The sequence below is a fragment of the Populus euphratica genome, unplaced genomic scaffold (assembly GCF_000495115.2).
Source record: "Populus euphratica unplaced genomic scaffold, PopEup_1.0 scaffold5.1, whole genome shotgun sequence".
NCBI classification, from domain to species: Eukaryota; Viridiplantae; Streptophyta; class Magnoliopsida; order Malpighiales; family Salicaceae; genus Populus; species Populus euphratica.
In genome coordinates, this window is record NW_011499848.1 from 2,365,464 (window position 1) to 2,391,745 (window position 26,282).

Genomic DNA, 26,282 nt, shown 5'->3' on the forward strand with positions numbered 1-26,282 from the left:
AAAAAAAAAAAAAAAAAACCTTCAGCCCCCACTAGCTTGGGCTATATTATCAAGAAGATTATATCAAAAAGGTGCTTGCAGAACTCGGAAGCAAGAGCTTACAAACGCAAGCGTTTGTATGGTATTTTATCAACAGAGCTGAATATTCTATTTCATTCCTTTTTCTTTAATTTATTCAATAAAATATGCTCAGTTTAGGTGATCTCCCACTATGGAGCTTTTCTTCATCCTCCTTTCAACTCTTAAATTCTTTGTAGACGAGAATAAAAAGTTAGGGATGATTAATTAAAGGAGAAAGTTTCATGAAACTCATCTACAAAAGGCCAAGCCTAGCTGGTGTTCGGTTATCATATGGCAGCCTCCTACTTGTTTCTTTGTGAAATCTCTTATTGCCTGCTTATTGGTCACCGTGCATCATGCATTGCCGTGATCTGAAAATTAAGCTGCAAATAGATTTATTAATCCCTCTCCTCATTATCATTAACATTGGTTATATTATAAAGTACATGCTATGCCAGCTTTGGTGATGGATTCCACGCTCACCTTTTTTCCCCTACTTTTCTTTTGCAACCTGCCAGTTAAAGTACCCTGCTATTTATACAAGGTTGTGCATACAAAAGCTGAAACAAAGGTAGGGAAAACAGAACAGGAAACAAATCCATCTTTCCATGCTAGAACTTAATTGTCTGGGCTGTGATGGGAACCACCGGTTACTGTCCTCAGATTGTGGCCTGTATGGCAGTGTCATTTTCTGGGGTGTATTTAGTGCAAGAATGACTTGTGTAGTCCAAGCAGAGAGAGGGGAAAAAGGTTCTGTATTGACCATGTCCCTTGCTTTTGATGCATGGTCAATTCGCCATTTTTCGGTTATAGCCACATAAATGAAGCTAAAGTTGCCTTCTTTTTATGGCGATTCACCATGAAGGACTTGACTTGAGACACTCCATATGTAAATAAGGAACATTTTTTACAAAGAAAAAGAACAAGCAGGGTGAAAATAATTTACACCATGTAAAGTCTGTCGAAATAAGTTGGACAAGACATGATCGACCGACAGCAAGTTATGTGGTAGAAGGGACACCAAACAAAGATATGCTATTGCCACAATCGATAGGTGTGAGTGACCTAGAATATGCTATTTGTGGAAGGTGAAGGCCAAGCCAACAATAATCTCATGAAGTACACAATATATGATGTTAATTTAAATGCACTGCGATTCACTAAGATCTGCGGGCTAATCCTGCCCTCTTAGGTAAGATTTTCCTCTCTGAAAAGAGATCATGAAGCGTCGGGAATTATAACAACAGTACTCTTTAGACCTGAATTTTTGCTGCAGAACACTAGTGCAGGGTGGCGGTGGCAAGGCTAGAACTGTGACGTTCATGATCATCACTCTAGCAGAATCAGCTTTTTTTAAGCAGTCTAGTTATAATATGTATGTGCTGTCATGGCATTGACTGCACCGTTATCATATCCCATGCCGTCATTGCTTAGAAGCTGCAGTGAAAAGTAAGGAAAGTGCCTTGTTAGGAAATGATCAAGAGATCCACCGATCATATTTTACATGATAAACCAAGAAATTATCCGGAGATGCCAATGAATGCACAGAACGACACTATGCAAAACCACATCAGGCATAAACTTCACGAAGATGCTTTGATTTGATTAATCATTAAACATGTTGGATCGAAGGGCTAGTTCATGGTCCTACCAATTACGGAAAACAACAAAAACAAAAATGATACCATCAGCAACCATTATTGCTGCTGCAACTTGTTCTCCTTATCCACAATTACATATTCCTCATGTATACACGTCTAGTCTAAACTCATATATAACCACAGATAAAATGCAGACACAGAAAGAGAGAGCACCATAAAAATGACTAAAGTGCTAGTACGGAGGGAGGCTGGATTTAATAGCTACAGTATGGTAGCAACCATCATTTTTGGGAGGGTAACGCATAAAAATGAAACAGCTGATCATGTTCCCTACTGGGTCCATATATTACCGTGGGTGCCAGGCGCACCACTCGCCCACCAAATCGCACCGTCTGTCAACTCACCTCCGATATAGGCCATCGCATCTTTCCCTCTCACTCTCACTTTTATGGCATGTACAGGAACACGCATCCTGAAAACAGGATTCTGGCAGGGATATTACAGAACCTGAAGTTCCATGAGCTATTCATTTCTGCATACTTAAATCGATAACTTTTAAGATTTAAACCTGGATTTCGATATTAATTTCACAACAAATGAACCTGTAACATGGTGATGAATACATTAATAAAATATGAACCTAATATGAAACTATGGAAGTTAAAAGTTGGGCCACCAAATATGGTTTTTTATTGCTTTTGAAAGACGCAGGCAGTATTTGATGAATTAATCTCCAATCCCAGTTCTATAATCATCTTTGGTTCACGTGTCGCCACCTGAAACGAGACTCCTGAAAAATTCATGAGGCCACAGGATACCACTCATCAAAATCTGTTTTCAAACCTTCCAAGGCTTCGATCCTTATAATGATCATCTTTTTAGGATTTTGGTTGTAATTGTTATTTAAAGTATTTTTTATGTTGAAATATATTAAAATATATATATTTTTAAAAAAATTATTTTTAAAATTAACATATCAAAACATATAAAAAAATTTATTTTTAACAAAAAAAATTAAATTTTTTAAAAATACAGTTTCCATCTCCAAACAGCTTTCTTGCTAGTTTTTTGTACCTGTCATCTGTACCGTGTGTGCACTGTCTCCACTTCATCACATTTTTGTAGTGATTGGTTGAAAGAGGATAAGGTCACGACCATCATCATCCACTCATTTGTCTTTCTACCTTGGCTAAATTTTTTTCATGGTCTCTCTACATTCTTTAAAAAACCATTACACTAATACATATTTTATAATCTTCTCAATAGCATTGTTGTCCATAGCATATAACTTTGTGTTTTATAATACTGATGGTGGATGGTGCGTTGAGAATAACATTACTAATTTGCACGCATGTTTTTGTTCCTGCTTACGTATCATCTCAAGGTCGTAATCCACTAACAATGTGGATATTAAAGGGTTTTTCTTATAATAATATGTGGATATCAAAGGCTGTTTAGCTGTTTCTGAAGAATCAATTGCCATTGTTAAGTCACTGATTCATGTTTTTTCGGTGTAGCTAGCACATCTTCTTTATCTCCTACCTCGCTATTGCCACTGTTCCGTTCCGTCATGTGTCAAAGCGATGAGAGATCAAAAGTTTGTCGACAGTAACCTGATTTGATCATTGGATACTTGCTTGATGAAAGATTTGGCAACCATCATATCTGCTTCCTGGTACTGTCAGGAAGTCACCTTGTTGCCAAACTTGCAACCAGTAGACGTGCCATAGTGATCAATCTCTATCTCTATAGGAGAAAAAATATTGTTATTAATGATCAAAAGACCACATCTTTGGTAAAAAAATTTCGTGCAAAGCTTCTCCTGGTAATTGATAGGTTACTTCCCTCTCATGCCATCTCTTTCAAAAAAATGAATGGACATAAATCAAGAGGTTGGTATGGTGGGAAATCAACTTAGATGCTATATTATTTGAATCCTGAAAAGAACGGTGTATTAAGAATTCTTCAAACTACAGTCCTTTGCTCTTTGCCCCCACCAACTCATGCCCTAGCCAATTTGCTAATGACAGAAATACATAACCATACACTCGACATCGGCACTATGTGGAGAATGCACAATATTATGGAAGCTTTAGCCTTTACTAATCTTCAACATCTTTGAACCTAACCCAATTTCCATGGCGCAAGCATGTCAACTTCAAAGCTTTTTGGCGTCTCCATTAGGAAGTTAAATTGCATCATGTCCCTGAGTTCCAAACAGCACTTCAAATGAGTTATGGTTAGGGCTTGGATCTAGGCCTAAACCATGGTTGTGGCATCATCCATATATATGATATGCCACTTTATTACGATAGTTTCTTTTCGAGCAATATCAAACACAAGATCTTCCTTGATCTGTTCCAAACTTATTCTTCTGTTTAATGATGCCAATTTGGTTGTGAAATTAATTTCCTGGGTGTGCACCATCGAGACTAATTAAAAAGTCATATATATCCTCATTTGATGAGCAAGGTCTCCCTTTTTTTTTTTTTTTTTTTGCTGGAACAGGCAGAGACATGGCACGTCATCTAATAAAATCATGGTAAGTTTGTAAGAGTTTGTGTAAAAAAAATAAAATAACAGGCATAAGTGGAGTATGGACTAACGACAGTTGAATCCTTTGCCCATCTGTATAACATGAGAAAAGAAAATCAGGCTGTGCTTTGTCATTTGCTTTACTTTTTCACTGTATTCTTGTTTACACAAGTGAAAATTTGATAAAAAAATTATATATAAAACCAAAAAAGAAAAAGAAAAAGAATTTTCTTTGCGCCAAAATTGAAGTGGCGGGGGAATTGTGGAATATCTCTCTTTTTTTTTTTTTTATTTACGTGAAGTGTCCGGGCCAGCTTGCGCGTACCATGACTAATCCCCACGGCTCACTGAATACCCTGCAAACCCAGTAGGCATGTAAGACACCGCGGGGATGACAGGCGTGCACGCCAGAGCTCGAACCCAGGTACAGTGGAAGGAGACAAGCTCCTTCTGCCGGTAGGCCAAGCACTGGAATGCCATCTCTTTTTTTTTTTTTTAGATTAACGTGGGTGTCCGGGCCAGCTTGCGCGCACCACGACTAATCCCACGGGCCCTGAAGTTAACGACCATGTAAGCCTCCAGTGACCATCATATGAGCAACCAATGACTCGAACTTGAGACCCTGGAATGCCATCTCTTCGTATACTTGGTGGTGACCAAAATGTGCAAATATAATCCAAGTAAAACTGGGCCCTAATTTGTGAAAAATATCATCAGATGAGGAGCAGAGGAGGCCTACGTTCACACAGCAAACCATAGCCACTCATGAGAGCTAAAGAAATGGTCATAAGTGGCAATCATAGCAGATTTTGATTACATCTTGAAACACTAGGAGGCCTACTACAGTCGTCATTTTTGAATGTAGCAACTTCAATTTGTTTGCATTTTCACTTACAATTGACCATAAAATGACCACATTATCATTTGTCCATCCTCCATGACAATAATTAGAGGTTTCTTCTGGTCTTTCAATGTGCGGTCACCAATGTTTCGATGATTCTGTCAGAAACCGGAATTTGCTAAACTATAACTGAGTAACGTAAACATGTGCTTATATGTTTTGAATGCTGGAAAAAACTAGAATGATCTTCAGGACTCCATTCCAAAATAGCCCTCCAAAGTTGCAAATTGTTATGGGAATTTACTAAACTCTAACCGAGTATTGCCAATTAGGTCGTAGTAATACACACATCTGCTGAAGTCTGTTCAAGATTCTGTAGTAGGGACTAAAGAGATTTTGAGGTTGCCCTTTAATTTAATCAGGCCATATCAGTTTCCATTCTCTGAAAGTCAAAAAGAAACTGCCCCGTAAATTACATTCTTAACACTGTCCTTGATCTTGCAGGTCTTAGGTAGCCATTGACAAACGTTAAAGTATGATTCAGTTCTTTATCATCCTTTACTATGATCTACTACGGAGAAATCACCATAGCTACCGGCCACCTTCTGGTTTTGGAAAAACAAGCTTCAGATCACTATGATTATAGTGATCTGAACTCCTGTTTCTGGCTCAGGATTATTGGATCTCTCTCTCTCTCTCTCTGTTTTTTTTTTCCTTACAATAGAAAAGGAGAAACCAGCGCTGATGACAGAGGAAAGCAACTTCCATCTTATCAGCTAACAAAGAGGAGGGAAGCCCAGGAGGAGGAGAGTCCCCCAGCTGAAGCACGAAATCATGACCAGAACCCAAGCGAGCTAGAAAGTAATCACACCGGTTGCATTCGCGGAGAACATGCTTGAGCCTAAACTGCCAATCGGCTAGGGTAAGAAGCTCTAATATCAATAATAAGAGCAAGATGCGGATTGCTAACATCAGAAGGGTCCAAAACACACCTGATCACTTCCATTGAATCCATTTCTACTTCCAAACAACTACACCCTAGCTCCTGAGCTAAATGAATGCCTCAAAACGAACTTCTGTCTCTGCATCAGGATTATTGGATCTCTACATTTTTTTATTTATGCATAAAAATGGACTAAAAACTACTATCTTCAACAAATCATCCCTAAGATGTTGATATGGATACGTAACTTACGAATAATTTCTAAAGGTTAGCCTGCATTTCAGCTATCTGAAGATACGGGAAGAAGTAAACAGCTAATTTCTGGGAAGAAGCAAACAGCCAATTTCTGGGATACAGATTTATGATTGCTTAAATTATATTTATTTTTTCTTTGATGGAGAGCCTATAGACTCTGCTGAAAGTTCTGTTTTGTTTAGCTTCATTTAGTGTGCATCTTGTTTAAGGAAGAAGTAATTTGTATGGATGCCATTTGAATATGTATGCTAATCTTTGCTGCATTAATAAAATCTTTCTTATCGTAAAAGAAGAGAAAAAACCAGCACAGATTTTACCAAGGAGTAGAAATGATCTGAACTTTTATTTTCACAGCTTTCCAATTATATTTGTTCAAACGAATTTATTTGCACTACCTAATCCGGCTTCCTTCACTAGAAACAAAAGCCAGAACCAAAAAACTCAGAAAACTCAACCAGGATATAAACATGCACAGAACGAGCACACAGAATGACATTTTCTGTGTTCAAAATGACAATCTAGCAGTGCTGCCTAAGTCTTCAAATCAGCTAAGCCCATTTTGCCATAAGCGCCATGCCTCCTGCGCCTAGTAGAACTGCAATAAATGACCATGCCTGAAGCCTCATACTGTCTTGAACTGCAATAAATGACCATGTAATTCAGTAATCCAGTAGATGATGCATTCAGTAATCCCACAACAATTAGAGCTGTTGGGCTGCTCTCAATGTACACATTTGACAAACCAATTCCTAGTACAATTCCAAATGGGGTTGTTGTAGAGAAGAAGAACACCAGGATTGCTTTTATCTTCATTCCATATTCAGCCTGATCGCATAAACGCAATTCTTAGAGAAGTGTTCTCCTACTAGTACCAGAGCATTACCATATACGGGGTCAAAAATTTAGAGGATTTGTGAATATAAATACCTGTAATATGCATCCTCCAAGACCCATTCCTTCAAAGAGTTGATGGAAGCAGAGAGCAGCGATGAGCGGCCTGATTGTGCACGGATTGTTAGAGGCGCCCATTGATAAACCAATTACAACTGAGTGCACTACAATGCCGATCTCCAAAACATGCACATGCACATGATGTAAAATCATCGTAAAAAAAAAAAAACGAAAGAGAAAATTGAATTGTAGTCAATTTAAGTCTCTGCACAAGCTCATAATAACTTCGAGAAAAAAGAACTCTAATCAGCTATGATTGTGCAAATGAGAGATCTGAAGTAGGCACCAAATTTTCTCGGTATTTTCACTCAATTAATCCTTAAAGAAATCGATAACAAAAATCAAATGTACATAACCTAATCATTAATACAATAATTTACGTGACTACAGTAAGTATTCATACCTGAGCCACAACACGATTCCTCAACAACATTGAATCCTTGTCATTAGCCCCGCCATTAAATCCATCGCAATGTCCATCATGTGCACCACCATTTTCAACATTCCCCAACTCTCTCCCCATTGTTCACTTTCTCACCGTCTACCCCACCACCCTTCTTATCAAAACCATGCTTCTTGTAGTAACTCATCGCGAAAGAATCGATCATGAGAGTGAGTATAGCTGACAACATGGCAACAAAAGTGGTAAAAGGAAACTTCTTCCAAGGATTTATCGGCAAACAATCAGACATCAAGTCGTTGAAAGAGTCCGGTAACACGTGCATGTACCCCGTCGCAAGGATAACACCTGAAGCAAATGCCTTTACCACTACAAATAAATCTCTATCGGGCATGAGTGCAGGGATCGTACGTGAAAATAATGGTAAACACACCCCAAGCATACTAGCAACCAAGATTGAAAAGATGGCAATTAGCTTTAGCTGTAAGGATTTGGCCTTGTCGTGGCATCCTCCTGTTGATGCGGAATCACATTGTTGTTGTGCCGATGTTGATGCTGGCAACGTGAATGAGAGGATCAAGATTAGAGAAATGGTGACTGCATTGATTTCTGTGAAGGATGCCATGTTGATGTTATGAGAATATTGAAGTAAGTGAACTGAAGTGTGATATATAAGGAAGTGTTTTTAGGGATTCAAACCCTTTATTTTAATTATCAAATGTGGGTTTATGGCTGGGACACTGTGGGTGATATTGGGTGTAGAGTTGGGTATATTTGAAAGAGGGAGGAAATTGTGGCTGGCGCGTGCCTGATTATGGTCCAATTACGTCGCGCCTTCCATTTTTCTTAGTCAAATCCCTCCAACTCATCCTTCTTTAGCTGACGTGGCTTGTTAATTTCCAAAAATACCTAGCTGGCCTAATTTTTAACATAATGATCACAACAAAAACAACTAAATGGCCTTGAAGACACCAATAACAAATTTATTAATTTTTTATTGGAATGGTAAAGTAGTATTATATTATTATAGTGAATAGTGATAAGTGGTCCATCCTCAATGACAATCATTTTTTTTTAAAATAAATTAAATTAAATTTTAATTCCATGGCTACTGGTTTTGCCTGCCGTTATCTCTTCTCCTGAAAAAATCCTCCTCCTTGCACTTGTTTCTTTTCGTTCAAAAAATTCTCTCAGCAAATCGGCAATGAAGCCTCACATATTATTACTTACAAACAATCTGCCTTTACCATCTCCAAATATTCCCTTTGGAACAAGAAAGTCTCTCCCGCTCGCATTTCTCAGCAGAAACACTTCCATTCACTTCCCTCGCTTTCAAAACCCTAAATTTAAGGTTAATCTTCTTTCTTCCATTTTTCTCCGACTCCAAACCCTAATTTCTTATTCAATGTGTTTTTGTTTTGTTGCATAGGTTGTTGAAGCGGTGAGATATGATTGTCCCGTAACGGACGTTACTGAATTGGAAGGCGAGGATTGTGAGTTGGTGCTTGAGACTTGCATCACGCGCACATTGCCTCCGGCATTGACGCTGGAGCGAGGGATAGAGAGCATTAAGGCTGCCGTGGATGATTTAAAGTCGAATCCTCCGTGTTCTCTTCACGGTGTTTTCAGATTTCAGGTATAAAACTAAAAAACAGAATGCTATAGTTTTTATCATTTATTTTAGTTTAAATATATGTTAGACTTTTTTGTTTGACTATGCCTATGCAGGTTGCTGTTCCGCCGAGTCCAAAAGCTTTGAATTGGTTCTGCTCGCTACCGGAGTCGGATGGTGTGTTCCCTCGTTTTTTTCAAAGCAAGGAGACAGAGGATGCGTCGTGCAAAAAACTCTATTTGCGTAGGACTCGTGGAGTTTTCGGGCTTGGATCAGCAATTTGCTTTGAAGCGTCCTCTTACTGTGCTCCAGAAAAGCTGAAGAGGATCAGAAGGTTAATTTCGTTTTTTGGTATTCGTAACTTCTTTTTAGTATGAATTTTTCGTTTTGATTTCAAATTGAGCATAGTGAACTCATACGTATAGCATTTTGATCATAATTGCCTTTTGTGGTTGATGTTATATATTTAGTAACGAAGTCATAAGACAAAAAATATTACATGTAAGGAGTTGGTTTGGCATCCATCGGGGATAGGATGCTGGAATGCTATTAAGATGATTTTCCTTGTGCAACATAGGCATTATGACCCTGTTTGTTGAAAGAGGTATTTAGTTGGTCTATGATGAATGTACTTGAGGGAAAATGAGGCGGTTAAAATGGATGTGGAACAAAATAGTGCTAAATTCTCTTTATATCATTCAAACTTTATGCTAAGAAGTTACTTTTAAGAAGATCTGTGAGCACTCTTTTTTTTTTTTTTATTTGTGCTTCTACTGGTAGTAGAAGTACTTAGCTCTGGTTGATTTTGATTGATTCGTGTGCCAACGTTGTTTTTCTTAATTCATAAGGAAAAGCTGAAGGCTGTCCTTATATTTTGTGTGCAGATATCTCTCAAGTGATTCCACCCATATAATGACTTATGGTTTTATGGATATTAATTTCAACAAGGAGTCATCTTCAATCAAGCATGAGGCTGGTTCGTTTTACTTCTTGATTCCTGAGGTATATTAGCATTCTTTTGCATGCTGTTTGGGAGACATTGCAACTTTTCCTGTAAATTCTCTGAGATCCAGTCAAGAGCATCACTAGATAGATAGTTCCGTTTTTCAACAGGTTGAGTTAGATGAGCAAGAAGAAGCATCTATTCTTGTCATAACATTGGCATGGGATGAAAATTCCTGTTGGACTTTTGAACAAGCAATTCAATCTTTTGAGTCATCCATTTACCAGGTATTCCGTGGTGTTATAGTTTGTAATTTATTATGCTGGTACATGTGCCACATTTTGGTACAACTTGAAGAATTTGAGGAGATTCTACCAGGATAATATCAGCTGACATTTATGATTGAGTTGATCATCTCACTCTGCTTAAATTTGCTGTTCTGGCTTTGGTACAATATCGTATGGATTATAGTCAATTTTAGTGAAATAAATTTAGTTCAATGCCTTTGTTCTAAATGTGGTTATTTGTCAAGTAGCTTTTCAGATCATCTTGCTTGATTCAGTCGCATAGTTATCCAACCACTATCTGAGGTCTAATTTAAATCGCAGTGAATTTGCTAAATCTTCAAACTTTCATCTCAGAACTTAGTGTGCATAGATGGAAATTTGTTAATTTATTCATTGATGTACATGGTACTTTGTGGCGTGTTCTTTAGTTGCATTTAACCTCTTTGGTTCCAAGTGTGATTCATATTGAATCCTGATTTCAAGTAATGTGATCTCTTTCATCTGGAGTGTGTTCAGATAGTGTTTTCCCTCCTTTGAGTTTTCTTCCTATTTCATTCTGTACCCCTGCTTTCATTTCTTTTCTTTTCTTTTCAGGCCAGTTTTTGCTTTTGGCCAGACACAGAGAGATGCTATTCCAAGTGCATAAAATCTACCTTCAGAAACTTCAATCTGATGGAGGCTAAAACATTCCAGATGGTATGCATTCAACAATGTTTATTGAAGTTATACAATATAGTAATTGCTTTCCTTGTTTAATGTTAGGTGTAACTGACAACTTTTTTGCTTTTAATTTTGATTGTTTATTCACGATTTGGTTTTGAAATTGGAATATCCCATGCTCATCCAGATAAATGGAGAATATGTCTTTTGGCTTCTACCATGAAATCTGAGAGCTCTCAATAGGATTTGCAAAGCTGATGGCTGATTTTATTATTGATTTAAAGATATGAATACTTTACAGTGTTGCAACCCTTATATGAAAACAAAAACCCAACTGAAGTGAAAAATTATAATAACCGACTTAAATGTTGTAAAAACAAAAACCTATACATTAAGAAAAGTGCTGCAAGTGAGTACATGATGCTAAAATATCTTTAACTGCATATCCCCGGGTACAATATTTGTCCTCAACTTTTGTTGTAGGTTGAAGTTACTCTTCTTTTCATCTTTATGAATGGATGCATAGTAAGATCTTGATAAATAATTTTGCGCTTTTCATCTTTTTTGCTATGTTATCCATACAATGGCCTAAAGAAGTCTATGATATCAATCTACAATAATCTCCCTCCTTTTCTTCTATTATGAACAAAACAAGTTTATTGACTGAAAAAAAGTGTCATGATGGCATGACAATATCAAAGAACCATCTCAACCTAAATACTTAAGTTTTTAGGTGAGGCTCTAATAATGGTTTTATATTATTTTTTAACTTACTCTCTTAATTGAAAGCTCTTTAAGCTTGAAACTTGAAAAGACTCACCATTACTTGGAGCTTAATTTTTATTAATTTAATTAGTTAGAATTGGGTGGTGAGCTTTGGTGAGTTTTGAATTCTTGAACGTTTGATCATCAAGGCTTTGATATAAATCAAAGAACCATCTCAATTCAAGAGCAAGTTATTAGGTGAGGCTTCAATAATGGTTTTATATCCCTCTTTAACAGGCATGATATTTTGTACTCACTTTTTACAATGTGCATACACTTGGTATATTTCTAGATTTACTAAAGTCACATTCTATAGGTTCTATCTTATTCTCAACCCTCATTTGTTATGCTCCATGGTACCTTAAATTACCTCATTCTAGTTTAGTCTATTGGTATTTTATTTTCTTCAAGGTTCAAATAGCAAGTGCAAACCAACTTTAATTGGAAACTCGCTACCCTCACCCTCAATCATAATCCCAACCTTGTTACCATGTGTTCTTTCATCTCTTATATCACATTTATTCCATCATTTTTTTTTTACTCTCACTACAAATCCTCCTTTGTAATCATGTTGTATTCTTTTTTTACATCTATAAAAACCATTTGGAGATCTTTCCTCTTTTCTCCATTCTGTCACTAAACTAGTGGATGAGAAAAGAGCCTACAGAAGTTGATACTCCATTCATAAAACCTAATTGATTCTTTGATTTCCTTCTTTTGTGTTTTAATGTATTGTTAATCATCACATATACATCTGATTTTCATAACCTTAAACAATTAAATTATGAAGTCAGATATGTCTGTCTTTCCTCTTTTCAGTAATTCAGCAGTATGGTTTTTCAGGCTTGTACAGATGCTCTGTTTTTGGACAGAAGGGATTATCAGGCTGACACCGCAGAACTGGTATTCCCTTTTTCCTGGTAATTTTTCATCCCTTCATTTTTTCTTGATCTCTGATTTGTTTATCTGGTATTATGCAATTTTTTTTTTTTTACAATAGCGGCACATTGAGTGGTGAATTTGATGGTCATTTATAGAAAATTTGAAATTCTTATGTCTCCTAAATTTTCATTGCAGAGAAGGACCAAATTTTCCTCTCAGTTTTGTTTCAGGCTTTCACCAGTGGTAGGTGTTTCGAGTAACATGGTATGTTACTGTTATGTTAGCTAATTTGAAAATTATTTGTTGTTGAACTTGTTTGCACATTGGAGATATTTAGAGTGAGAAAACATGCTAGGAGGAGTTTCTTCACTGAGATTCTATAGAGATTTAAATGGTCACTTATATTGATATTATATTTTTTTGGTTTCATTTTGGAGGGTGTGCATTCTGCTTTTTGTACTCTTAATAACAAAATATATAGTGTAGCACCTTCTGAAGACCAAATGTGAATGTTCTGGACATGAAATTTCTCAGTTTCGTTGTCTAACTGCAGAATTACAAGATACTTCCTTTAGATATTTTATTGGTAATTCATCAACCTAGTGTGGTATGGGCATGCATGCGTATTCTGATTCTTGACAGAATAGAAATCATGTGTAAGTATTGGGCATTATATGGCATGATAAACATCAAAAGGGAATTTCAAATTTGAGTGTTAAAAAAGGACAATTTCGTTCAAAATTAAACATACATTTGCTTAGGCCCTATTTAGTAAGCAAATCGTCAATCTAATCTATATCATGCATAGTCTGTGTGTTTAAAGAATAGAAATCTTAAGTATTGGCAATATATGGCATGATAAACATTTAAATAGAATTTCAAAAATTTGGAAATTTTTTGGTGCTTCTTGGGTATAAAGTTCTATACCTTTATGAACCCATACAGAAGCAAAGACAATTTAGTTCGTTCTCAAAAAGAAAAAAGAAAAAAAGACAGACAATTTAGCTCAAAATCAAACATTTCTTTGGCCCCAGCTAATAATTGACATATAACTGATTAAATTCAACAATGCGCTGCATACCAAAACATTTTGAAAGTTTAGAAAGAATAAAGCTGGGAAATGATTGTTCAATGTATCTTTCTCTTTTGACTATCAGTTGGATGATGCCGGTGAAACAAGTTACTCTCTGCAAGATCAATCAAATATCAATGCTGTTTGGGCTTCACTTATAGTGGAGGAATGTTCTCGTCTTGGTATAATGGTGAGCAAGAATTTTCATCTGTTGAATTTCTATTTTGTTCCATATGTCTGATTGATACTTTCTTTCAGTACTTTTGTGTAGCTCCAGGCTCAAGATCATCGCCTCTTGCCATTGCTGCTTCCACTCATCCCCTAACAACATGTATTTCATGCTTTGACGAGCGCTCTCTTGCATTTCATGCTGTTGGTTATTCAAAGGGGTCTCATAAACCAGCAGTCATCATAACATCATCAGGCACTGCAGTTTCAAATCTTCTTCCTGCTGTGAGTTTCATAGAAGAAGCATAATACCAGAAGCTTAATTTATTGGGAGCAAAGGGCATTTCACAGTCCAATGATTTTGCACTTATTTACTCATTTTCCTAATATGCATAAAGCATGTGTTAATTCCATATCATCTTTTAGGCTGGCTCAACCTTTCAAGTTTGTGGTTGTGAGACAATTTTTAACTGCCACACTTTGCATGAAACTTCTTCCTTTTCTCTTTCTTGCATGCACAGCTTCATGAGCTATTGTTTCTTTCCAGTGTATTCCTACCTTATATTTTTAAATATTCATCTCATTTTCAGTATTATGTATGAGATTAGTTTTGACTAGCAACAACTACAGGTTGTGGAAGCTAGTCAGGATTTTGTGCCACTTCTATTGCTGACTGCAGATCGTCCTCCTGAGCTTCTTGATGCTGGGGCAAACCAAGCAATTAATCAGGTATACAATTAAGAATTTTATCCAAATTTGTTCTTCACAACAGATTGTTTTTTTTTGGGTTGAAAAACTCATGCACCACATGGTTGAAATATATGTCAGGTGAACCATTTTGGTTCTTTTGTGAGGTTCACCTTCAGTCTTCCTGCACCTACTGATAATATTCCTGCGCGGATGGTGCTTACGACAATTGACTCTGCTGTGCATTGGGCAACCTCTTTGCCATATGGCCCTGTTCATATTAATTGTCCTTTCAGAGAGCCCCTGGATGATAGTTCAGACAATTGGATGTTAAACTGTTTAAAAGGATTGGATATTTGGATGTCTGGTGCGGAACCATTCACTAAATATATTCAATTGCAAAACTCTCTCGCATGTAAAGATGGTGCTCGTGCCCCAATGGCAGAGGTTCTTGAAATAATTAAAGGGACTGATAGAGGGCTTTTACTTGTTGGTGCAATTCACACAGAAGATGAAATATGGGCGGCTCTTCTCTTGGCTAAACATCTTAATTGGCCTGTTGCAGCTGACATCTTATCAGGGCTAAGATTAAGAAAGCTCCTTCCTTCTCTTCCTGAAATTGAAGAGAATGTTTTATTTGTTGATCATCTAGACCATGCTTTACTGTCAGAATGGGTCAGGGGTTGGATTCATTTTGATGTGATTGTTCAGGTATAAATGAATTGGTTATTTTTTTTATTAAGTCTACTGTGTGTGATTTTAATTCAAATTACTACCTTAGAAGTTCAAGCATCTTAAAGGAAGTTGGTTACCAAGATGATAGCGGTCAAATTTGAGTACTAAATTTACTGCATTTGATTTAATTCAAATTACTTCCTTAGAAGTTTAAGCATGAAAAGGATGTGAAATTCTGGGCAGCATCAAAAGGTGCTCTTTGATAAGTTAATAATGAAAGAGCTGGCAAGACACGAGTAAATGGTTTTACTCTGAAATTCACAATTTTGCCAGTCTTGTCTCATGCCACAGTTACCATTACATGTCTCCAATAAAGAAAAAGATTTTTATGCACATCTGTAACGAAAACAGTACCCTATTTGGACTTATTCTGTATGTGCTGATTCCATAACAAGTTAAGCCTTTTTATTCATCAATTATATCTTCTTGTTCCGAATTATATACAGATTGGAAGCCGGATAACAAGCAAGCGTGTCAGTCAAATGGTGGAAGAATGTTTTCCGTGCACATATATCTTAGTTGACAACCACCCGTGCCGTCACGATCCATCACATTTTGTAACACACAGAGTGCAGTGCTCCATTCATCAGTTTGCTGACAGCTTAATGAAAGCTCAATTTCCACACAGGAACAGCAAATGGTGTTGTTTTCTACGAGTGTTGAATACAATGGTATTTGAGCTTACCTTATGATGCTATTTTAGTATTTTAAACTTTGTTGTGATCTTAGTCTTCTGACAGTTTGATGATCATGTGAGTTGGTGGTGCCATTGTCAACGGAAGCAAATATTGTAGTTAACATTCCTCATATGGCAGCATGCCATGTTTTTATTTCTTATGTTTGTATGTATATTTTCTTATGTTTTTGTCTTTTTTCTTGCAGGTTGCCTGGGATATATCATTTCAAATTAACGCAGAGAACTCATTAACCGAGCCTTATGTTGCACATGTAATTACAGAAGCTCTTTCAGCCGAGTCTGCTCTTTTTGTTGGCAACAGCATGGTAATACGCGATGCAGACATGTATGGACACAATTGTAAAACTCATGCTCATAGCATTGCACATATGATGTTAGACACAGAACTTCCATATCTTGGGATAAGAGTGGTTGGCAACAGGGGAGCTAGTGGTATTGATGGTTTGCTTAGCACAGCAATTGGTTTTGCTGTTGGATGCAATAAACAAGTTAGTGTTTAAAATTTGTTTTCAGTGCAGTAATCCGTGCTTTAACTCATTCAGTTCTTGAGTTCAAGCAGTTATTCCTTTTCACCCTATTAGTTGATATATCTGTCTGCATTATTTTGAATTTATAATTTTCAAGAACTTACATCTGTTCATACTTTGGTAATCATGTGTAGGTGCTTTGTTTGGTTGGAGATGTTTCTATGCTTCATGATACAAATGGCTTGGCAATTTTGACTCAGAGGTCCACGATATACCTTTTATTTTGTGGATTTGTGTGATTTTCTTGAGATTTATTGATGTTGTAAAAGGAATGATTTTGAAGTCCTTAAGATCTTGTGTGGCATTGCATGAGGCATGATAAACTGTGGAGGGACTAAAGTTCTGCTCCACAGTATCTCAGGAACTATTATGTTGGTTTAAAAGGGCTATAGTCACAATTTAATCAAACTAGAATCTCAGGAACAATTACTCTTGTAACAATTTCATGTACAGGTGTCTTCATATATTTAGCAGCAGTTGCTTGGTTTCGTTCTCAAAGTAGTCTTACAATACACCTAACTTATCATTGATGTTCTCTCAATTTTCTAATTTATACTAAGCAGCGCAACGTTACATGCAAAACAATCTACATGGCCAAACCCAACTAGTTTTTTCAAGGATTGGACTTTATGAAGGATGCCAATTTTTATACTAATTGTTAAAGGATGGACTTTCTGAAGGGTGTCAACGAAACCAATGAGGATACTTGTGATAAACAATCATGGTGGAGCAATTTTCAGCCTCCTTCCTATTGCAGATAAAACTGACCCTCGAATATTGGATCAGTATTTCTACACTTCCCATAGAATATCAATTCATAAACTTTGTGCGGCACACAGGTAAAAAAATCAAACTTTAGCTGGTTGTATTTGAAATATGCTTGTCTGAGTTTGCTCCTGTCATGTATCACATGGCTTTATATGTAATCGGAATTTTTACTGGTTTATTTAGTTGATTTTAAGTATTAAAATGCCAAGAGATTTTCTTGAGATAGTGATGGCCATATGGTTCATATGTGACATGAAATGAAGTTCTGAAATATTAATAGTCTCAAATTTATCTACTTTTGTGTCTGAGAAATGAAGTTCTTGCTTCTCTAAGATTGGGGGTATCATTTTTTTTTGCCTGTTTCCTCATACAAATTGCCAAGTGTATCTCTATATTTTTTTCAAATCTTGAAATGACATTTTGCTGAATATACCATTGAAACTGTGTGTGTGTGTGTAAATGGTTTTTTTTTTTTTTTAATCCAATTTAAATTCACTGAATGGCATGCAGTGTGAGACATTTACAAGTGAAGACGAAGGTGGAACTTCAAGAGGCTTTACTTAAATTTGAACATGAGAAGACAGATTGTGTAATTGAAGTGGAGAGCAGCATTGGTGCCAATTCAACCTTCCACAGGTTGAAGCTTGCTTTGTGATTGTCCTTTTTAGAAAAATTCAACACCTAATTCCTTGTGCAGTCCACTGACAAATGGTTCTTCTTTCAGTACTTTACGAAAATCTGCACAGCAAGCAGCAGATCATGCTTTAAGCATTCTATCAAGGCTTTCTGTTCGAGTTTCCATTTCAGATGGGTTATTTCTCTGCAAGATCCATAAAATGGATTTTTCACTGTACAGGTTAGGCTTTTTCAAGACAAATAAATATTTAAATTGCTTCCACATCATGAACTTTACATTATTAGGCTGCAAGTTTCTATTATGTTGTGTGACAGAATTCAACTCTGTGCTCCTCCTACCTCAAGCTCTGTTGATCATCATCAGAATGAGTTCCATAGGGAAGGTTATATTTTATCCGTGTCTCTCGAAGATGGAAGTGTTGGGTATGGTGAGGTTGGTGTTGGGTTTAACTTTTCAGTTGTTCAACTATTATTTCTTCCCTTGTTCTTCTCCTCTTGGGCTCCATGTGAAAATCTCTACTTGTGACGTTTGTAAGTTGTATTCCTGATGTTTCCATATCATGCAGCTTTGTTGCTGTTGTTTGCACAAAAATTTCGGTGTTTTCACTGCTCTAATTGAATGTATAGTATATTGGTTAACATCTCATTTATACGAGGTTGAATTATTAGGAGGAATGTGAATGGTTGGCATATAGTACTTGTGTCTAATATTGCTGAAGTTTAGTTGTGCAGAATTGGTGGATTGTGGTCATTGAAAGATAATGTTGAGCAATATGATCATTTCAATGGTGATAAATTATCAGTCAATGAGCAATTGATCATGAATTTCGGTTTTGCTATCTCCTTGTGACTCAGTGAAGTGCAAGTCATCTAATTTTGGGGAATTGTAGGGTATTTCAGTCACTTGAAATTAGAAAACAAACGCATTAAAAGATTTCTTTTCCTTAGTGTAAAAAAGCAAACCGAAGATACAATATTTAGACATTTAGAGTGATGGTTACAATGCTGTATAAAATATGGCATAAGAAATCATACATTGATTTGGATTCATCATGTCCTTAATGATTTTTTCCTGGCTCTTTGGCCAGTTTGATGCTATAAAATGTATTCAAAATTTATAAGCGGTAGACATCTCTTTTGTGAAAGCTAGTAAACTATGCCAGTTCAATTTTCCTTTCTTGAGATTGACATTTGACACCTGGAAATAGCACAATTTTCTAGAAACTTGCATATTGTATGGGTGAGAAAGCCAGAGGGGAGAAAAATTGTAATTGGAGGAGCATGCATGTTTAGCTTTCCTTTTTGTTAGGTGAACAGAGTTTGAACACAAAATTATATCTCAAGTATGATTGCAAACAATGTCAATACCCCCTCGCCCTCTCGAATATGGTTTTTTCTTTATTAAAATGTCTCAACTCTTTTGACATTCATACAAGTCCCTTATCCTGTGGCATTTCTGTACCTTAAAAGAAACAAATGTTAAATGTAAAATATTTTCCTTTATTTCTGTAACCTTTTCCAAATTTGAGGATTACTTTATCCTTTGTTACTGTCATTGAGCAGGTTGCACCTCTTGAAATCCACAAAGAAAATCTGTCGGATGTAGAAGAGCAGCTTCTATTTCTTCTTCATGTCATTAAAGGAATCAAGATTAATGTTTCCCTTGCCATTCTGAAAGGCTCTTTCACTTCTTGGATATGGAGCAACTTAGGAATTATGGTAGGTATATGTATCTTCAATTTCTATGCACATATGTGCATGCCTAGTGCATTTAGTTTCAAGCAAACCAGAGGGAAAAGGTTTGAGATGTATGTCATGCTCCTTCTGTGGTGGGCTAATGCACATTTGATCCATTGTTGTTACTCAGGAATGTTCAATCTTTCCAAGTGTTAGATGTGGTCTTGAAATGGCTATCTTGAACGCCATAGCAGTAAGTCAAGGTTCCAGTTTTATAAGTATGCTTCAACCTTGGAAGATAAATGAGGAAATTTATGAAAAGTCAAGCGTTAAGATATGTGCCCTTATTGATTCTAATGGGACTCCCACTGAGGTTGCTTATATTGCTTCCTCACTTGTTGAAGAAGGATTCACTGCAATAAAACTCAAAGTAAGTCGTATTGGAACTGTTAGAATGCTGTCAATAACTACAAAACTTTTTAACTTTTCACAAAGCTAAGTTTGCTTCATATTATTATATTGTTATTGGTAACTCAATTTAGATTACCACTAGCTTACAAGCTTGAATTTCTTTCCTAACAGGTTGCACGTCGGGCAGATCCCATTCAAGATGCTACAGTTATATGCAAAGTACGAAAGGAAGTTGGTCCATGTATTGAAATCCGTGCAGATGCCAACAGAAAATGGACCTATGAAGAAGCTATCCAGTTTGGCTTCCTTGTAAAAGATTGTGACCTACAATATATTGAGGTATAATCTACAAGAAACTGGCGAACGATCCATGCTGCTTCTTTGTCCTGAGGATTTAGTAGTTTAGTTCATGATACTTTTTACAAAAAACTCCTTGGGATATCTCTGTGCAAAGTTTATAGTCAGTATTGACAATTTAACAATATGTTTCTTTCAGTACATTCAATTTGGGCCTTAATGGTGCTTATTAACAAGTTATCCATATGTAATATTTGTACTTTTTTTTACTGATTAATTTCCTTATTTCAGGAACCTGTTGAGAATGTTGACGATATTGTGAAGTTCTGTGAAGAAACTGGCTTACCTGCAGCTCTTGATGAAACTATCAACAATTTTCAAGAAAGTCATCTTAAAATGCTTGCGAAGTATACTCACCCTGGAATAGTTGCTGTGGTTAGTGGTGCTGAATATTCACTTTATCTTGATCATCATTCATGTGGAAGTAGAGATACTGGTAGCTTAGCTTTACTGAGATGAAGCACTCACTTGAGAAGTTTAGGCAGATGATTTGTAGACATCAAATTAACCAGGCCAGTTTGATAGTATTGAGAACAATATATATTCATTAATAATAGGCTGTATTTGCAACAATATCAATTACAGGTTCAAATTAGTTTATGATGGCGGAATGACAAGCTTTGAAAGACTGACTGGCAGCATTATGAGAGCATAGTTGTTTTTTAGACTGTTTTATGACTTTCATCCTTTTTGTCTTTATCGTGATCCTCATCATTGCTGTCACCAATAGTTTGTCCACGATTATGAGTATCTGCTGTTGAAAATTGATATTTTTGTTATTTTTAACATTTATAATTGGAAACAAAACCATCTGTACAACTTTAAATCAGATGAATGCACTAAAAGTCCTCGGAGACAATGTAATATCTTAGTTTCATTCTTTATGGGTGTCTTACCCAGAATTTGACAATAAATCGAAGCTAGTTTGTTGCTTAGATCCTGAAGTGAAATTGTTTTATGGTTCTGTTAGGTTATCAAACCAAGTGTTGTTGGTGGGTTTGAAAAGGCAGCATTAATTGCACGATGGGCACAGAAGCATGGAAAAATGGCTGTTGTTAGTGCTGCATTTGAAAGTGGCTTAGGTTTGTCAACTTATATTCTATTCTCCTATTACCTGGAGCAGCTGAATGCTGTTTATACAGTTATGAACCGTGAAACCAGGCCATCTATAGCCCATGGTCTCGGAACTTATAGATGGCTTAAACAAGATGTCACACCTATACCTCTTGGGATTCATTATGATCCATGTAAAGGCTTTGTCGGAGCGTCTGTTGCTGCTTCCATTCAACTCCTGCAGAACTTTCAAGTCAATAACAATGTTATTCACGAAACTTTTAATGAAGAGCAAGTTCATAGATATCATTTGACAGTGAATTCAAAGAATTTTTCCTGCTCCATCAAAGTTCATGAAGTTGGACAAGAAAGCAGTGTAAGTACAGGAGCACATGGCTCTTATTTTTATTTTTTATTTTACCCTCTTAAATTATGCTTGGGCTGTTTTTGGTGTTCTCTTTACTGAGGTGGCATCTTCAACTTGAGTTATGAGATGCTTCATGTTACGTGTGTGGTTGTCTGCTATTTGAAAATTTCCATACCGTTGTTCTCTCTTTTTATGGTTTCATTCCAATTATCAAGGCATTAATGTAGGCTTGTACATTGCCTTCAATTTATCCATGTATCACTGCCAACTCTGGCATTATTTTTCCTTGCAGGATAATGTTGTTATATTTCTTCATGGATTTCTTGGAACTGGTGAAGATTGGGTCCCCATCATGAAGGCCATCTCAAGATCAGCAAAATGCATTTCAGTTGATCTTCCGGGACATGGGGGATCAAAAATACAAAATCATGTTAGTAAGGGAGCCCAAGAGGAAGCAACTTTGTCAATTGAAATAGTTGCAGATGTATTATATAAGTTGATTCAAGGCATAACTCCTTCTAAGGTTACCCTGGTTGGATATTCTATGGGAGCTAGGATTGCATTGCACATGGCACTAAGACTTAGTCATAAGGTACACTCTTGTTATTGGAGATTTCCTTCCATTTGAGCTGAGGATTTTGTTGTTATATAGTTGACAAATGTAAACATATATTTCACAGATTGATGGAGCTGTTATAATATCTGGTAGCCCTGGCCTGAAGGATACAACGGCAAGAAAAATCCGTCAGGCTAAAGATGATTCGAGGGCAGACTTCCTTGTTGCCTATGGTTTAGAACTCTTTCTTGATTCCTGGTATGCTGGGGAGTTCTGGAAGAGGTGATTTCTTTTTCACTCTTTACAGTATCAACTTTTTATGCCTCCCTCATCCCTAAGGGCTCTATGCTATCATCAATTATAATCTGAATAGAAGATTTGTATTTACAGCCTGAGAAGTCATCCCCATTTTAAGGAAATAGTTGCCGGCCGCTTGGTGCACGAGGATGTCCAAAGTCTTGCAAAAGCCCTGTCAGGCCTCAGCACTGGGAGCCAGCTGTAAGTTAATCCGGACATTTTCCTTTTAATGAATGATTGAGTCTACTTGTGAATTATTTTCTTGCTTTTTATCATTTGATGATAGAATGATGTGTTTCATATAATGTAAACCAACACCATGTAAATCTGGCTTCAGTGCCATGGGAATCAGAGAAGCAGAGCCTTGTTTGGAAGCCAAGCTCCACTGTTGTATGTTAGAAGATAATAATTGAGCTTATGCTTTTTTCCGTAGAAATAAACCAGTGATCTATTAGAAAATCTTATCCTTTTGTCCCTTTGCTATACCATGGTTGAGCAACATCTTGACTTGGATGGGCTCTTAGTTTATTTCATAAGAATATCTGAGAGAAATTCTTTGGGTACTTTATTAGGTTTCATGAAAACAGAAATTCATTCTTGATTTTTCTGTGTGAAAATCAATTGCACAGAAAATTGATTCCTCCCAAAATTCAGTATTTGAAAACATTGCTATATGAGATCCGAGCCTTGATTTGACAACTAAGGTGTGTAGATGAAGTCTTGATTCCTTAAATAAAATAAAATTCGATGTAGGATAACCCTCGATATTGATCTGGACATTTCTCAGAAGAAGAGTCTTCTTTGTGATTTTTCTACATTTAAGTTTGGTCAATTGCAGGAAGGTCCTTCTGTAACCTGTATTATATTCCAGTCTGAAATCTTTAGAGCTCTTTTATATTATGTAGCCCTACTATTATCACAACTTCTATGTGTTTTGGAAGTCAACTTGCGTCCTTGTCTAATGTGTACTGACTATTGTCTGGCATTTTTCATGGATACCGTTCTTTATGCTTAAAGTTGGCCAATTGTTAGAAATGTAAACCTATAGTTAAGGTCTCTGACCTTGCTCAACTTTAGACCATTTTAAAATGATTGTTAAATTGTAGGTCAGGTTATTGTTGTTTGACCTCTGGAACTTGAAGGTATTTGACTCGGGAATAGAAATGTCTCACACTTAAAGGTGATTGAGTACAAGTAACAAAGTGAAATATGAAAACCTTAAACTGTACCAACATAGGTAGAAACACAAACAAGAAGACAACAAGGTATAAAGATATAATTGAAGCCGAATAGGGTTGTCATAGACAACACTAATTCATAATTTTATTACTAAATATTTCTTTTCAAGTAGTTTGCCTTTCTAGAAGGTTTACAACTCCTTTAACAAGCTTAAAAACTTACATAGACTAACAATGAAACCTGAAATTAAAACAAAAGTAATAAAAATCCTAAAAAGGCTGGGAAAAAATATCCTAAACAAAGCCTGAAAAATAATAAAAGAGCTCTAATCCAAATGGAAAAAAAATCATAAATCAATTAGGAAAATATAGTAAATCCTAAACACTAACTTATAGACCTTATTTGAAGGCCTTTACAAACTCCAATGGGTATGATATTTTAACCTCTAAAGGTAATAAGGTCGCTTGAATCGTTCTGCATAATGCCAGCCTGATCAATGTTCGGATTGAAAGGTATGCTCATTAATATATAAAGCTGGATATTAGGGGGGAAAAAAACTCCTGCATCATGTACCTTCTCTAATCCTGTCACTTTAACCGTTCCTTGGTGCTCTGTAATCAGCTTGATCCCTTTTATCTGAAGAATGCCCATTGGAAGATGAGTCAAATGAAAACTTGTTAAAACAACTTGATAGCATGAGTTATTTGTATTTGAAGCACGACGGCCACTCTGGAACATAAATTTCTTAACAGATGAGTTATTGTTAGAACCAGTTGAATTTTGTCTCAAGTTAATTTTATTCATTTGTTTTTCTTCCTTATCCTCAAACAATAGGCCATTGTGGGAAGACTTGAAGCGATGCAATTTGCCCCTTTTACTCATTGTTGGAGAGAAAGATGCGAAGTTCAAGTCAATTGCTCAAAAAATGTTGCATGAAGTTGTCCAAGAGAGGAAAGGTGAAGACTGCAGGGGGGACAATGTTTGTGAGATACTTGAGGTTCCCAACTGTGGTCATGCTGTTCATTTGGAAAACCCTCTTCCTGTTATTAGTGCCATGAGAAAATTTTTGACCAGAGGAAGGAGTTCCTCCAGAGCACAACATTAAAATGCCGTGATGCTCTACCCGGTAACAGCAGATGACTGACCGTGATCCAAATATGGCCATTGGTGCTGAATCCTCTTTATCTAAGAAATCCAAGGTCCAGGTTTTGATGCATGCTCTAAAGATGTTCTGAAAACAACTGAAATGATTGTTGTAATTAGGGTATAGTTGAAGATTTGATCCGATAGAGAACTCTACATTAGAGGTGCGACTCCTATGAGCAAAGAGGAGAGCGGTGGAGTTGGGTTTGGTGTGGCCGCGGAAACATGAATCTTTTTGTCTTCATTTTGAATTGTTTTGTTGCTGAACTACGTTAACAGGGTAAAAAGAAGTCTTCGTGAAAAACCTAATCTTGGAGGCGAGGCTTGGCCAAGTGGCTTGATATTTTCATGTGGTCATGATGCAAATAATCAAAGATTCAATCCCATTAGTTAGAAAATTTGAGTAATGAGCTGTTTGGCTTTTCTATTCTTTTTTTAATTCTGTAACTGGATATGAGTGGGTAGTTCAAAATCGTTAGTTGAGTTTGGATATGGAATGTCTAAGTGGACGTATACGTCCCCGTCGCTATCGGTATGGTCATGAAACATACTAAATAGGAGAGGCAGCGTGAAAGAACTCCAATTTTGAAAGCAAGAAGATGTTGTGATTTTACCACTTCGTTTTCAGTTTCTCAGGCTATGGTCCGCCAACATGCGTTCACACCTCACCATCACGTCCTCCCGTCTGCTGGGAGCCGGAAAGCTTTCCAGACAGAAGATATTGATTGCGATATTCCCTTCTCATTTTACTCATTCTAGTCCCCTTTTTTATTATTTCTTGTACTTTATTTCATTAACTAGTTATTTGATTGGCCGGATAATCTTTTTAATAGATATGCAAGGTTTTCAAATGTATTTTTATTTTAAAAAATCCGAGTAAAAATTAAAAATTCCATGCATACATTTAATTAAATACATTGAAAACTATTTACAACAATAAATATAAAAAATAAAATGTAAATGTGTTTATTCAACTCATTTTGTTGCAGTTAAATAAATTTAATATAAAAAATAAATGTGTAATTATTATTAAGGTGATATTTGATAATAGATATAATTATGAATTAAAAAGTTGATATTTATATATAATAAAATATAATAAAAATGTGTAAGATGTAAAATAATATCGCAAATGCTTCCCTTTCGTCTTAAACAATGTTCGTAATGATTAAAGATACTTATCTAAATCAGCTTCTGCAATTATAGTTCGTCTTAGA

The 26,282-nt window shown here is 36.3% G+C and overlaps 1 protein-coding gene and 1 pseudogene across 3 annotated transcripts; one reads left to right on the forward strand and one right to left on the reverse strand.

Annotated features, from left to right (window-relative positions):
• Nucleotides 1-6,559: 6,559 nt before the first annotated feature.
• On the reverse strand, nucleotides 6,560-8,247 carry LOC105114328 (fe(2+) transport protein 1-like; annotated as a pseudogene).
• A 447-nt stretch (nucleotides 8,248-8,694) lies between these two features.
• On the forward strand, nucleotides 8,695-25,498 carry PHYLLO (2-oxoglutarate decarboxylase/hydro-lyase/magnesium ion-binding protein). 3 transcript variants are annotated; one of them, XM_011010858.1, is made up of 28 exons: nucleotides 8,696-8,937; nucleotides 9,016-9,222; nucleotides 9,315-9,532; nucleotides 10,083-10,200; nucleotides 10,312-10,428; nucleotides 11,023-11,124; nucleotides 12,697-12,773; nucleotides 12,936-12,999; nucleotides 13,893-13,997; nucleotides 14,066-14,260; nucleotides 14,606-14,704; nucleotides 14,804-15,373; nucleotides 15,844-16,068; nucleotides 16,280-16,582; nucleotides 16,756-16,823; nucleotides 17,302-17,460; nucleotides 17,900-18,025; nucleotides 18,114-18,245; nucleotides 18,341-18,458; nucleotides 19,589-19,744; nucleotides 19,893-20,132; nucleotides 20,285-20,452; nucleotides 20,702-20,845; nucleotides 21,441-21,899; nucleotides 22,183-22,482; nucleotides 22,571-22,728; nucleotides 22,837-22,944; nucleotides 24,757-25,498. In XM_011010858.1, exons 1-28 carry the CDS (start codon nucleotides 8,791-8,793, stop codon nucleotides 25,025-25,027), a joined length of 5,154 nt encoding a protein of 1,717 aa, XP_011009160.1. In that variant the 5' UTR covers nucleotides 8,696-8,790; the 3' UTR covers nucleotides 25,028-25,498. The 3 variants fall into 3 exon arrangements, with proteins under 3 accessions (XP_011009175.1, XP_011009160.1, XP_011009167.1); XM_011010865.1 differs by having other exon boundaries at nucleotides 12,697-12,756; nucleotides 12,931-12,999; XM_011010873.1 differs by lacking the exon at nucleotides 21,441-21,899 and having other exon boundaries at nucleotides 8,695-8,937.
• The last annotated feature ends 784 nt before the right edge of the window (nucleotides 25,499-26,282 follow it).

Bases quoted from the DNA above. Each gene is read 5' to 3' on its own strand.
- PHYLLO (XM_011010858.1), top strand. From the start codon at position 8,791: ATGAAGCCTCACATATTATTACTTACAAACAATCTGCCTTTACCATCT. The intron at 15,374-15,843 runs GTATAAATGAAT...AATTATATACAG, and splicing joins ATTTTGATGTGATTGTTCAG to ATTGGAAGCCGGATAACAAG. The intron at 16,583-16,755 runs GTTAGTGTTTAA...AATCATGTGTAG, and splicing joins CTGTTGGATGCAATAAACAA to GTGCTTTGTTTGGTTGGAGA.